Source organism: Podarcis cretensis (assembly GCF_951804945.1).
Source record: "Podarcis cretensis genome assembly, chromosome: 14".
NCBI lineage: Eukaryota > Metazoa > Chordata > Lepidosauria > Squamata > Lacertidae > Podarcis > Podarcis cretensis.
Window position 1 is genome coordinate 31,282,291 of NC_137183.1, and position 14,498 is coordinate 31,296,788.

At 48.5% G+C, this 14,498-nt stretch overlaps 1 protein-coding gene across 2 annotated transcripts in view; it reads right to left on the bottom strand.

The window, feature by feature from the left end:
* The window catches only part of PRKCB (protein kinase C beta), a 191,039-nt gene that overhangs the window by 16,209 nt on the left and 160,332 nt on the right, over positions 1–14,498 (bottom strand). For both annotated transcript variants that reach the window (XM_079952777.1, XM_079952776.1), the window contains exon 16: positions 7,228–7,368. In XM_079952777.1, coding sequence (XP_079808903.1) covers positions 7,228–7,368 — 141 coding nt within the window. The remainder of the gene's footprint in view (positions 1–7,227; positions 7,369–14,498) is intronic.

Below are 14,498 nucleotides of genomic sequence, written 5' to 3' on the forward strand. Positions count from 1 at the left end.
GAAACTGGCTTTCGCATCCGAAACAGAAGAGGAAAAAGGCAAGCCTAGGCCAGGCAGCAGTGTGGCAGGAAGCTCTACCTGCTTCTGTAAGCCTCACACGCCTGCCAGCTCAGCCTGCTCCTGGACGTGCAGCTAAACCTTTGAAAATACACTTGTCACTGCCATTAGCTTCAGAAGCACCTGGAGCAGCAGAGACATCAGGCAGGGCGCCTGACAACACTGGTGGTAAAGGATGAGGGCTGTGTCTCTCCTCCTCCTCCCTGTTTCAGAATGAGGACTGTACTAGGAAAGGCTTTCTGCACTTGCAACATAGCCTTCACCAACCTGGTGTTGTCCAGATGTTCTGGGAAGTACAGCTCCCAGGTGTTTTGGATTACTACAGTGCAGTCTCTCCTCCTCCTCCCTGTTTCAGAATGAGGACTGTACTAGGAAAGGCTTTCTGCACTTGCAACATAGCCTTCACCAACCTGGTGTTGTCCAGATGTTCTGGGAAGTACAGCTCCCAGGTGTTTTGGATTACTACAGTGCAGTCATCCTGACTGGGGCTGATGGGAGTTGTCGTTCAAGACATCTCAACAGCATGAGGCTGGGGGAGGCTGGCATGATGCTTATGTATTCCAACAAGATCCACCATCAGTGGTTCTCAAAGTGGGAGGCAGGATTACTTAGGGGGCAGCTAAGAGGCAAGGGGGTGGCCTGGGGCACTGTAAATGACTATCAAACTTTGAAAAGTTGGCATCACTGGATCAAGTACATCAGTCTTGTTGAATTAGTTAAACGAAATGGTTTTAGTGGTATTTTGAATAAGTGTACAATTAATTGTCAGGGAAGCGGGTGGTGCTGTGGGTTAAGCCACAGAGCCTTGGCCAATAAAGTGAGATGAGTGCCACAACCCCAGAGTCGGTCATGACTGGACCTAATGGTCAGGGGTCCCTTTACCTTTACCTTACAATTAATTGTCACTTTTGAATTTTATTGGGTTATTATCTTCTTTAGTGGGTCATGCAAACCACTGTTCTGAATAATGTTGGGGATGAGTTTATGGAACCAAGGGGGCTCCCTGAAAGAGTTTGGGAACACTGTGATACATCCCCCCCACAGCACCTGGTATTCAGAGATGAAGTGAAGCATTTAGCTACCAGGGCTTCAGCTGTTGATCCTTAACCAAACTCCTGGAAACTGCTGAGATTTCTAGGACCATCTGAGATGCAGAATGTGAGGGCTGCAAGCTCACAATGACAGCTGCAGCTCCAGCGCCATTGCCTGAAATGACCTTGATGGGGTGCTGCAGTGCATATTTAAAAGAACCGGACCCCTGGGGTGTGCGCGAGCATGTTTCTGCTTTCCCACAGAATGTAATTCAGCTTTTGCCCTTTGTACGGATGAGATGTGACCACTGACCCTTGTTCCTCAAAGCGTTATGCAGCTCCATCCAGAAATAAACACTTTCACTCGCCAGCTGCACCCCACGCAAGCTGCAAACTCTTAATTGTATTGATTGATCCAGCAAGCAGCAAGCCTGTCATGGACTGGTTGGTTGGGAGGAAGCAGCAGTGGAAGCCCCGAGGGAAGAAGGCTGAGAGCCTGGGGAGCAGTGGTGGGACAACTATGAGTGGTCAGAGGGAGAAGAGAGGGCAGACTGGGAGAAGAAGGTGTTGGAAGCTGAAGAGGTAACAGTAGTGAGTGGGGAGAGTCTGTGGCAGAGGGCAGTCCAGAGATAGAAGCAGAAGCAGAAGGGGAGGAAGACCAAGAGGCAGAGATGGGCCGTGCATTGTGAAGAGGGATGCATGGCTCTCCCTCCTGCTGCGACAAGCTCCCCATCCCGCTTGTCTCCCAGAACCAGAAGAGGCATGGCATTTGGTGATTATAACAAGCTTAATCCCATGGGCTTCAATAGGTTTACTCTGAGTATGATTTCAAAGAGCCCCCCCCCATTCCTTCTGGAATTTTGGCCAAGATGTAGCTGTCTTTAGTTGATGGATTTCCCTCCCAGATTTCATTATTTTAGCACTGTTGCCTCCGTGATTGATGCTTTCTTGTCGGAATTTGGTTTCTTTAGTCATGTTATATTGGATTTCTTTTGAATGCATTGCATTTCATTTTATCACGGGAGCCACTTTGGAATCGTTTCATAAAGGAAAGAGGGATCTAGGCCACTTCATATAAATCAATAAGTCTGCATATCGCTGCCTTTGGGGAGATAATTTACAAATTAATAAAAAGCCATCACTCAGTACTATCAGGTCAGGACTGTTGGGCTTTTTCTTTCTTTCTGGTGGCTTTGTAATTAGAAGTGTGCCTTTGACATTCAGCCCCCACTAATAAGAGTTTGCCCTTGCCCATTAAAATTGGCCCCTTCTGATTAAACAACTAACACATGAGTTGATTAATCTGCCCATTAAACTGATTACAGCTTGCAGCCCCACTAATTATATAGCTGAGCAATTATAAAAACACCAACCCCTTGCAAAGACAGAAGAAAATCTAGGGATATCTCCAACTAAGCTCTACTCAGAGTAAACCCACTGAAATTAATGAGAGGGCTTCAGAAACTTCTGCCTTCAAGATCCACCTCTAACCTTCAGACGTTTGTTGTGGAAATGGGGGTGGGGGTGGGGGAAGCATTTTCGTGTTTGCAACTTTAGATGAGGTCAAAGATACCTCTTGGGATGCAACTACATGAAACTCCCTACAAGAGGATTCCCCAACCTGGTGCCCTCCTGATGCTTTGGACTACAACTCCCATCAGCCCCTGCCAGCACAGGCAGAAGGGATCTGTAGTCCAAAGCTCTTAGACGGGTCCCCATGCCTTCTGCCTTATGTGGGTGGGTGGAGGTTATAGTGTAAAAGTATAAAAAAAATAAGGAGGGCACCAGGTTGGCTGGCACTTAGGGGTTTTTGTTGATTAAGAGGCATTTAAATCTTGTGACATCAAGGAATGGTGCCAAAAGTTAGCATCCCTGGGCTGAGTCACTTCCCCCCATAACACCTAGGGTTACTCACCTTGCACCCTGACATGACCAAATCCTCCCTTTCCTCACCAGCTGCTGCCAAGGATGTAGCAGAGAAGGGAAGGGCACAAAGAAATGGCGAATGGGATGTCAGAGCACATGATCAGTGGCCCCAAATGTTATGGGGCAGAGCGGTGCAGGAGTCAACACAGGGGAGGCCCCTTGGCTGGGGGCTGCCTCTGGCTGCTGCCTGGTTGGTGTTCAGTATGGTAGGGTCTTCTCAGTGGTGCTTCCCATTTGCAGGACATCCTCTCGAAAGGCTCGTCTGTCTCCCTCACTACTGGCTTTGAGGAGTAGTGGAAAAGCATTCCTGCTTCCATGGGCACGGCAGCCATGAAATTAAATAGAAAGAACTGAGGGGATGCGATTGCTTTTAATCTTCCCTACAGATGCTCTAAACATTTTGAGATGGTTTAAATTGTTATAAAGTATGTTTTATTTTGTTTCTGTTGTACTGTACCCTGTACACCTTTAGGGAGGAAGGCTGGGGGGATAGAAATTTAATAAATCAATAAAAACACAGGCCTGCCATTTTCAGTGGGAGCAATTTAACATCCCACCCTTTGAAACATCTAAGCCCTATATCCAAAGAGGCCATCGCTCTGTCATGAAGACTGCAATCCTATGCGTACTTACTGGGGAGTAAGCCCCACAGAACGCAAAGGCACTTACTTCTGCGTAGACACTTCTAGGATTGCACTATATATTTTGCAATTATTTGTAAGAATGTGCTGCATCCCCCTTGCCTGAGCTTTGCCTTCAGATCACACAGGCTCTCCAAGCCCTGGCTTCTATGTAAAGAAGTAATTTGATTTTTAAAAAAACCAACCACCACCAGCAGCCCATAATTATCTCAAGGAGAGCTGGCGTCAGGTTTGCTCCAAGCCACTTGATATGCAGGGATGGCCGCGAAAGATCAGCCATGCACGACCCTGTCAGAACAGCCACTTCTACACAAACACAACCAATCTGACAGATTATTGGGGAGAGGAGGGGTTGGGGGTGCTTCAAGGAACAGCGCTGGCCGCTCTCAGGTGCAGCACAAGGAACCAGGCACTCAAAGTAAAAAGACTGCAGGAGCGAGAGATGCAGGGAGTGCTCGACTTGGGAACAGGAAACGGAACAGTCAGAAAGGGGAAAGGAAGAGTCCAGCAATAACCAAACCAGCTCATGAAAAAAGAGAGAAACGTAAGAAGTTGCCTTATACCAAGTCACTGATCCAGCCAGCTCAATACTGTCCACACTGACTAGCAGCAGATCCCCAGAGGATCTTCTCAATCCTAACTGGAAATATCAGGGTTGTGAACCTAGGACCTCCTGCATATAATGCAGATGTCCTCCACCTCTGAGACATGGCTTTTCTATGTAGGAACACAGAAAGCTGTCCCATACAGAGGAGAGCCAGTGCAGTGTAGTAGTTAAGAGCAGTAGACTCGTAATCTGGTGAACTGGGTTCGCTTCCCCGCTCCTCCACATGCAGCTGCTGGGTGACCTTGGGCTAGTCACACTTCTTTGAAGTCTCTCAGCCTCATTCACCTCACAGAGTGTTTGTTGTGGGGGAGGAAGGGAAAGGAGAATGTTAGCCGCTTTGAGACTCCTTCGGGTAGTGATAAAGCGGGATATCAAATCCAAACTCTTCTTCTACATCTAACGTAGTGGTTGGCAGTGATTTTCAGTTGCGAGTCACTTAAAGCCCAACCTGGAGAATGAACTTGGGACCTTCTGAATGCACAGCAAGTACTTTGCCACTGAGCTGCAGCTAGATGACTGGAAGTTGACAATAAGGACATTAGAAGAAGCTGTTGGATCAGGCCAATGGCCCATCAAGTCTAGCATCTTTTTCTCCTGCCACGGCCAGGCAGATGCCTGTGGGAAACCCACTAGCAGGATTGAAGCACAAGAGCAACATTTGCCCCTGCTGTGGTTGTCAGCAACTGGCATACAGAAGCATTCTTGCCTCTGACCAGAGAGGCAGAGCATAGCCATCCTGGCTTTTAGCCATCAACAGCTTTTTTGTCCAAGAGTTTGTCTAGTCTTCATTTAAAGCCATCTAGTTTGGTGGCCATCACTGCCTCATGTGGCAGGGAGTTCCATAGTTCAACTATGCACTGCATTAAGAATTACTTTTTATGTGTCCCGAATCTCCCAACATTCAGCTTCAGTAAGTTCTAGTACAGTATTAGGAGAGAGGGAGAAAAACTTCTTTCTATCTCCAAACCATGCATAATTCTACAAACTTCCATCAAGTTGCCTCTTACTTCCCTTCTCTCTAAATTAAAAAGTCCCATCGGCTGCAATCTTTCTTCCTCAGGGAGAGGCTCCATCCTCTTCATCATTTCAATTGTCCCTTTCTGAACCTTTCCCAACTCTTCAGTACCCGTTTTAGGGTGAGGCAACCAGAACTGTACACTAGGATTCCAAGTGTGGTTGTATGAAGTTGGGGAGTGCACTCCCTTTCCTTTTAGGAGTTTGCAGAAAGTGCCATTATCCAGGGATCGGGCGCAGAAACGCTGGCCGAACACCAGATCCTCTTTGGGATAAGAATTCTCCCCGGCTTTTGGCGCCTGCTCATAAACTATTCAAGCTGCTGCCTGCCTTTTACCTGCTGAGTGAATTACCACGTCATGAATGATTCAGGCGTACAGTGCAGTTGCTGAGCTAGAGGTTCCGAGAGAGCAAAAAGGACCTTTTCTCAGCCCCTTCTCCAAGAGAAAGAGAGAGGTGTGGGGGGACGGGACTCCAACTCAGGTGCTGGTGGCAGAGATGGGGCCCAGGATAGGAGACCCCGACATACAAGCCAGTCAGAAAAGCCAATGGTGATTTGAACATTCAGAAGTCTAACAGTCTCAGTTGGGTGCCAGTTGCAAAACTCTTAAAAAAAGGAAGGACCTTTTGTCCCTGTCCTTTCTCCCTATCCCCCCCCCCCCCAGTGAGCAGAGCACGGCTTAAGGCTCCCATGTAGCCTGAGTTAATGAAACCCCACTTCTGGTACCGGGGCTGCTCCTGCCTCTCTGCAGGCTTGTGATTTAAGAATGGCATTTTGGCCAGACGGAAACCAGCAGAGTGTTTTCCATAGACTGGCTAAAGGTTATGTTGTCTATGCCTCCCATGGGCGACTTTCAGGAGACCTTGGCATCACCACGTGGCCTTCTCGAGCCGAACACACTTAGAGCTAATGCAAGAAAGTGATCACAGGCGCATCTTTCTCAGAGAACAGGCACGTATCAGGCAAGCTTTTCAGAGCGGGTACAGGGACATCCCATGCCTTGCCTTGGAAAAGAGAGCCAGCAACTCTGCTCCCCACTTCGCAGCCATTTTGTGGAGTTGCAGAGAACTATAAATCAATCCAGGCCTAGTTCTTGCAAACAGCAGCGGTTGAGGCCACCAACCTGCATCTCAGCTGCAGGTGAGAAGTGAATGAATCAAAGCTCATAGGATGCTGCCAGCATCTCTGACTGAATGCTTCCCTCAAAAAGACTCCTTCATTAGGATGTCAAGGAGAAAACTAGGGTAGACATTTCCTACCCAATATGTACTGGGGATTTATTTTATTTTATTTTTGTATGGAGGACATAGGAGCCAACTCCTAGGCGACGAGGTCCCTTCGCCCCCCCAATAAAATATTTGAGGGCCCCCCCGTTGATGTGCATTGCCATTCAAATGGTGTGCATGTGCAGTGTCTTGTGATTGATTACGTGGGGCTGGGCTTACCTGCCCCCCTCCAATATTTTATTCAAGTTCGCACCCCTGTTGGAGGATATTCCCATCATGTGAGCCCCCATCCTGCAGTCTGCGCACCCACAGGATGACCACCTCACATCCTGCATGTGTGAATCAGTCAACAGAAAGCAGCCCTTAATGCAGGACACCGACATAGTCACAGCTATAAGAAAGGGGACATGTTATTGTCCGGGTCAAGAAGGGGCTGTGATAACTGGCCTCATCCACACCCAGCATTCCAAGCACCCTGATGCCCCTTTAAATAGCCACGGCTTCCCCTAAAGAATCCTGAGAACTCTAGCTTGTTAAAGGGTGCAAGGAGTTGTTGCAGAGGTGCAATTCCCAGCGCCCCTGACAAGCTGCAGTTCCCAGGTGTCTTTGGGGGAAGCGTCGAAAGTGGCACAAGAGTGCTTGAAATGTACGCTGCAGATGCGAAGCGAGTGTCTCTGCTGGAAGAAGAGAATTGTGGCAGTGAGACGGGAGGGGAGGAACTTACAGCTTTGGGCTTGAAAGGAGGCTGGATCTCTTTCCGTTCAAGTTTGTCCCAATCGATGTAGCGGAAAAAGGCGTGCTCCCTGATATCGCGCTCTCCTTCAGGGCCACACCCCAAACGCTTTGCTGGATGCTTGGTCATGAGCTTGGAGAGACAGAGACAGAGGTGGGGGAAAAACACATTTATTTGTTAAATAGCTAACCATTTGAGTTAGGTGGGCGACATTCATTCCGCTTCACCTGACACTGCAATGTCTTAACTGGATATATAGAACAGTCAGGGATGCCTGCAAAGCTGCAAATGCTGGGATATGGCAAATATTCTGGGCATGTCCCAAAAGCAGAAGATTCTGGGGAGATATAGCAATGGCAATGGAAGTAACAACTGGCTATGCTTTGCCCACAGAGTCTCTAGTTTTCCTATTTGTCTATGTTAAAGAAACTGAATTAATAGAGGACAGGGAATTAATGCAACATCTCTTAGCTGCTGCCAGAATGATTATTTGTCTGAAATGGGAAAAAATGAAAACATAAACAATGGGAGAATGGACAACAACAATTTGGGACATAGGATGCATGGTTAAGTGAGACACAGAGAGGGCAGGCAACAACAGAATGTTTTTATCAAGAAATGGAGTAGTTTCACAATGTACTGGAATAATGTAAACCCATTTGTGTTACTTGGACCCTTGTAATATTAATTTATTATGTTCAATTTTAGTATGGAAATTTGTTCCTCTATGTTGAATTCTAGTCATCCTTTCCTACTCTTATTTTTTTGTGGTATTTGCTATTATACATTGTGTTTTGTGTGTGTGTGTGTGTGTGTGTGTGTGTGTGTGTAAGTAACTAACTAAGCAAGTAAACAAAACAACAACAATCCTGTTCTGGTTCATGAATGCTTTTAAAGAAGGCACAAGTGATAAAAATGGATGCAAACGATTCCCATTCTACAGCTGAAAGTGGATCAGAGGTTAGGCAAGATGTGGGGCTGCTTTTACCCAGCACCATGAAGAGGTAAGAAAGGCAGCTTTGTACTTTGAGGGCAATCTCTGCAAACCTGACGCTGTAAAAGCAATTAAGTGCAAAGACTGGCCACCCGGTTTAGCATGGAGCCATCTCCATTCAGAATCTCTTTTTCATTAACACCAAGAACAGGGAGGGAATTGGCAGCGTCCGGCTCCAAAGGCTTCAGTTAATGAAACGGCACGTTCCGCGAGAAAGGGACGAGGCATGAATTATTGCTCTTTATCGCTGGGATGTGCCTTCCAAGCAGCCAAGCTACATCTCTTCCTGCCCCCACCCCACCCCCAACTCTCCAGCGAGCGGGGCAGGAAAAATAAAAAGTGAACCCAGAGACTCGGAAGAAACATTAATATCCTGGTGATGGTGGTACACGGCTCTGGCCCCAAGATAAGAGACAGATAGCAAGGGATGCAAAAGGCTAGATAAACCAAGGGGATATGAAAGAGAGTTCTGGTTTAAAGGCTGAGTGGGTAAAGCAAGCCTCTTTCTGGGTCCAGTGACACTTATAGGAACTTAAGTGCAGTGAAGTGGCTAAAACGACAGAGACACAAGCAAGAAGGTCTCCAGTGCAAATCTCACCTCTGCCCAAAGCGCTGTCAGTAATACATAGCCCTTGACAAATAACACTGGAAATTTTCTACGGCAAGAGACTACAGCTGCCTCCCTTGCGCTCCCAATCTGCTGCCCTCCAGATGTTTTGGACTACAACTCCCATCAGCCTCAGCCAACACAGCTGGGCTCCCAACAGCTTCAAAATTGCTGGTGTTATCTGCTGGGAGTTGTAGTTGAAAACACTGACACTAGAACAGGTGGACGTCCAATGAAGATGAATGCTGGAAGATTCAGGACCGAGAAAAGAAAAGTACTTATTCATGCAGCACGTAGTTAAACTATGGGACTCACTTCCACAGGAGGCAGTGGCAGCTGTTAACTTGGATTGCTTTTAAAGATGGATGATTAGGCTATCAATGTCTTCTAGCTACAATGGCTATGCTTCTGCCTCTATCATTGGAGGCAGCAATGCTTCTGAATACCAGTTGCTGGAAACCATAGCAGGGAGGGGAAAGTGCTCTTCTGCTTGGGTCCCACTTGTGGTTTTCTGTTGTTGTTTAGTCGTTTAGTTATGTCTGACTTTTTGTGACTCCATGGACCAGAGCACGCCAGGCACTCCAGTATTTCACTGCCTCCCGCGGTTTGGACAAACTCATGTTTGTAGCTTCGAGAATACTGTCCATCTTGTCCTCTGTCATCCCCTTCTCCTTGTGCCCTCAATCTTTCCCAACATCAGGGTCTTTTCCAGGGAGTCTTCTCTTCTCATGAGGTGGCCAAAGTATTGGAGCCTCAGCTTCAGGATCTGTCCTTCCAGTTAGCACTCAGGGCTGATTTCCTTAAGAATGGAGAGATTTGATCTTCTTGCAGTCCATGGGACTCTCAAGAGTCTCCTCCAGCACCATAATTCAAAAGCATCAATTCTTTGGTGATCAGCCTTCTTTATGGTCCAGCTCTCACTTCCATACATCACTACTGGGAAAACCATAGCTTTAACTATACGGACCTTTGTTGGCAAGGTGATGTCTCTGCTAATTGGGGCATTTGGTTGGCTACTGTGAGAACAGGATGTTGGACCAAATGGGCCATTGGCCTGATCTAGCAGTCTCTTCTCATATGGTCTTAACACCTGGAAGGCTGAACTGCAATCTACATTTCAACAAGGGCAGATGATGCATTGAAGCAGCTGAGTACCCGCACTCAATTGCTCAGGACTATTTTATGCTGTGTTGCAATAGGGACAGAAATTATATTTTCCAGGCAAATTCTAGCTGCCTTACCATTACTATTATATATATACTAAAGTATGTTTGCAAGGACAGCAAAGCACCATTTTATATGCACTGGGGTCTTGAGTTTGTGCTGCTTCGTGGAATAAAATATCCTCATTGTGTATAAATTCATAGCACTGGCACACCTAACTCAGTATTGTCAGCACTGGCTGGCAGCAGCCCTCCAGGGTTTCAGGCAGGGGGCATGCCAGGGATTGAAACAGGGATCTTCCATATGCAAAACTGTTGCTGTGGCCCATTCTTCAGCTGAAGATGAGGGCTGAGGGCATGAACCGGCAGCCTCATGCCAAACATGGGGACCTGAGGAGGGGTTTGGAGTCAGGTGGCCTCCTGCATGTGTTTGGGCTTCAGATCCCAGGGCAGCAAGAGGGAATGGGCAGAACCATGAAGGATGATGCATTTGGAGCCCTTGTGCTTGCAATGCATAGAACAGACACTGCATTTTGAAGGTTCTGGATGCCAGCTCCCTCTTGGTTGAGGAGGATGCCCTAGAGTGCCTCTAGGCTGCTCTGCTTTGTCCCCTACAGCTAACAATTTATTCACAGTGCTTTAATCCAGACTCTAGCTCGGAGGCATCATTTGCCCCCTGCAAGATAGAACCCATCCATGCTTCTGCATCACTTTGCACAGTGTCAGGAAACCAGCCCTGCTTCACCTGACAGCTGGAGCTGCAAGTCTCCAGGGCATCCCTGACTGAGTGGTGCTTGACACAGAATTCAGCATCCTTAGAGTCTTTTGTTAGAGCTCTTATGGCTCAGGAAAAAAAGCTTGCAAATATGTGGGCAGAGAGTGAGCGAGAGTGGTCAGTGTGTGTGTATTCCATTATTTTATTTAGAAGCAATTATTTATAGGCTGCAAATGCTCCCATAAGACATTCCTCATTCTCAACCGTAGCTCAGGGATGTTATGTGAGAGACTCTTCATGCAGTGCACAGTTAACCTACGGAACTCTCTCCCACAGGAGGCAGTGAAAGACACCAACTTGGAGGGCTTTAAAAGAGGATTAGGCAAATTCATTGAGGAGGGGGCTGTCAATGGCTACTAGCCATGATGGCTACAATCTCCCTCCATAGTTGAAGGTAACAGTCCTTGTGGCTTTCTCACTTTATGGGCCCTTGGCCTGATCCAGCAGGCTCTTCTTATGTCCTTACTCCTTGCCTGAACTCTGGAGAGACACTGCCCATCAGGGTAGACAAACATGAGTTGGGTGAACCAATGGACTGAGGCAGCATAAGTCAGTTTCTTATGACGTTTCATGTGACATTAAAACACTGCTACAGATCAAAACAGCAAAGCACAAAAGCATGGCATCAGTCTTCATTAAGACAGCAGCCAGCCAAATGTAGTGGCAATATGAGGCCAGCACCACACCACTCTGAACTGTGTATAGCTCTGAATTTGTGTCTATGAGAAGTAGGATACATTGCACACAACTGACAAGTAGATACAAACCAAATTAACTTGCACAATTCACAGCCAGGCCCAGGAGCTGTTTATTGGAAGTATCTGCTGCTAATTCAGTTATTCAGACTAGGCCATGTCATTACCGAGGGGGCAGGTTTAGTCATTGTCTGAGGACTATTCCTGCCTCCGGGTCTGGTCCTGACCAGGTGGATACTAGAATCAGCAAGGGATACCCACATGACCTGAAGGTGTTGCTGTGCAATGCCAGGTCAATGATTCATAAGACCACTGCCATCCATGACTTGATCATGGATGGAGGACTTGACCTGGCATGTGTAACAGAGACTTGGTTGGATGAAGCAGATGGGCCTGTCCTTGCCGCTGCTTGTCCACCAGGTTTCTCTTACGCACAGCAACCCAGGTCATGTGGGCGGGGAGGGGGGGTTGCAGTGATTTTTAGGAAGTCATTAGTTTGCACCAGGCGTCCTATTGGGAAGACCCAGTTTTCCGAGTGCATGTTCTGGAAGTTGGGCAATAGGGGCAGTACAGGATTCCTTTTGGTGTACCGACCTCCCCACTGCACCAAGGATTCCCTGCCCGAGCTGCTTCAGGTTATGGCGGATGTTCTCCTGGAAACACCTAGCTTGGTCGTCCTAGGGGATTTTAACATCCATGCCGACACGACCTTACAAGGGGCCGCTCGGGACTTCGTGGAAAGCATGGCCTCCACGGGGCTGTCCCTGAATAAGTCTGGCCCAACCCATAGCCGCGGACATGCCTTGGACCTGGTGTTTACCTCTATGGATGTTGGTGATCTGACACTAAGTAAAAGCGAAACGAAAGAAGTGCCATGGTCAGATCACTTCCTGGTGCAACTGGACTTCTCTGCGACCCATCCCCTCTGCAGGGAGGTGGGACTGATTTGGATGGTCCGCCCCCGCCACTTAATGGATCCAAATGGTTTCCAGAGAGTGGTAGGGGATGCTTTATCCCATGCTGATGGCCTTTCAGCTGATTCCCTGGTGGCCCGCTGGAATGTGGAGTTAACCAGGGCTATTGACTGTTTGGCTCCGAAGCGCCCTCTCCGATTGCATGGAGCCCGGACAGCCCCGTGGTTTTCCACGGATCTGAGGGCAATGAAACAATCGTTGAGACGGCTAGAGCGCTGGTGCCGGATAACTCATTCCGAATCTGACCGGACACAGGTTAGAGCTCAACGTCGAGCCTACCAAGTGGTGATAGCGACGGCGAAGAAGAATTTCTTCACCGCCTCTATTGCATCTGCAGAAAACAGCAGCAGGAGACTTTTTCAGGTAGTTCACAATTTAGCGGAACCACCTGCAACATTGGGGCCCAGTACGGGCCACATGTTCTCCTGCAATGATTTTGCAAAGTTTTTTTGCAGATAAAATTGCTCAGATTCGGGAAGAAGTAGACTCCACCGTGGAAGCAGGGCCGGGGCGGGAGAGTGCTAGAGTTCTGTCTAGTCAAGTTGAGTGGGATCAATTCCAATCTGTTACCTCCAAGGATGTGGACAGGCTGCTTGGACGAGTGAAACCAACCCCCTGTCTCCTGGATCCTTGCCCATCCTGGCTTATAAAAGCTAGCCGGGAAGGACTGGGTGACGGGCTTCGTGGGGTGGTGAATGCTTCCCTCTGTGAGGGAGCCTTCCCAGACCCGCTGAAAGAGGCGGTTATTAAACCGCTTCTTAAAAAAACCATCTTTAGATGCGGCCACGATGGCCAACTATCGCCCAGTCTCAAATCTTCCATTCTTGGGCAAGGTGATTGAGTGAGCAGTTGCCGAACAACTCCAGGCACACCTGGAAGAAGCGGACCATTTGGATCCCTTCCAGTCGGGATTCAGGCCTCATCATGGGACTGAAACTGCCTTGGTCGCACTGGTTGATGATCTCCGGCGGGCTAGGGACAAAGGTGAGAGCTGTTTCCTAGTTCTGCTGGATCTCTCAGCGGCGCTTGATACCATCGACCATAACATCCTTCTGGACTGTCTTGAGGGGCTGGAAGCTGGGGGCACTGTCATACAGTGGTTCCGCTCCTTCCTCCTGGGCCATGTTCAGAAAGTGGTGGTGGGGGATGAGTGTTCAGACCCCTGGGCTCTCACTTGTGGGGTGCCTCAGGGTTCTGTCCTCTCCCCCATGTTTTTCAACATTTACATGCAGCTGCTGGGAGAGATCATCAGGAGGTTTGGGCTGGGTGTTCATCAGTATGCGGATGATACCCAGCTCTACCTCTCTTTTAAATCAGAACCAGTGAAGGTGGTGAAGGTCCTGTGTGAGTGTCTGGAGGCGGTTGGAGGATGGATGGCGGCTAACAGATTGAGGTTGAATCCTGACAAGACAGAAGTACTGTTTTTGGGGGACAGGAGGCAGGCAGGTGTGGAGGATTCCCTGGTCCTGAATGGGGTAACTGTGCCCCTGAAGGACCAGGTGCGCAGCCTGGGAGTCATTTTGGACTCACAGCTGTCCATGGAGGCACAGGTCAAATCTGTGTCCAGGGCAGCTGTTTACCAGCTCCATCTGGTGTGTAGGCTGAGACCCTATCTGCCTGCGGACTGTCTTGCCAGAGTGGTGCATGCTCTGGTTATCTCCCGCTTGGACTACTGCAATGCACTCTACGTGGGGCTACCTTTGAAGGTGACTCGGAAACTACAACTAATCCAGAATGCGGCAGCTAGACTGGTGACTGGGGGCGGCCGCCGAGACCATATAACACCGGTCTTGAAAGACCTACATTGGCTCCCAGTACGTTTCCGAGCACAATTCAAAGTGTTGGTGCTGACCTTTAAAGCCCTAAACGGCCTCGGTTCAGTATACCTGAAGGAGCGTCTCCACCCCCATCATTCTGCCCGGATGCTGAGGTCCAGCACCGAGGGCCTTCTGGCGGTTCCCTCATTGCGAGAAGCAAAGCTACAGGGAACCAGGCAGAGGGCCTTCTCAGTAGTGGCGCCCGCCCTGTGGAACGCCCTTCCAGCAGATGTCAAA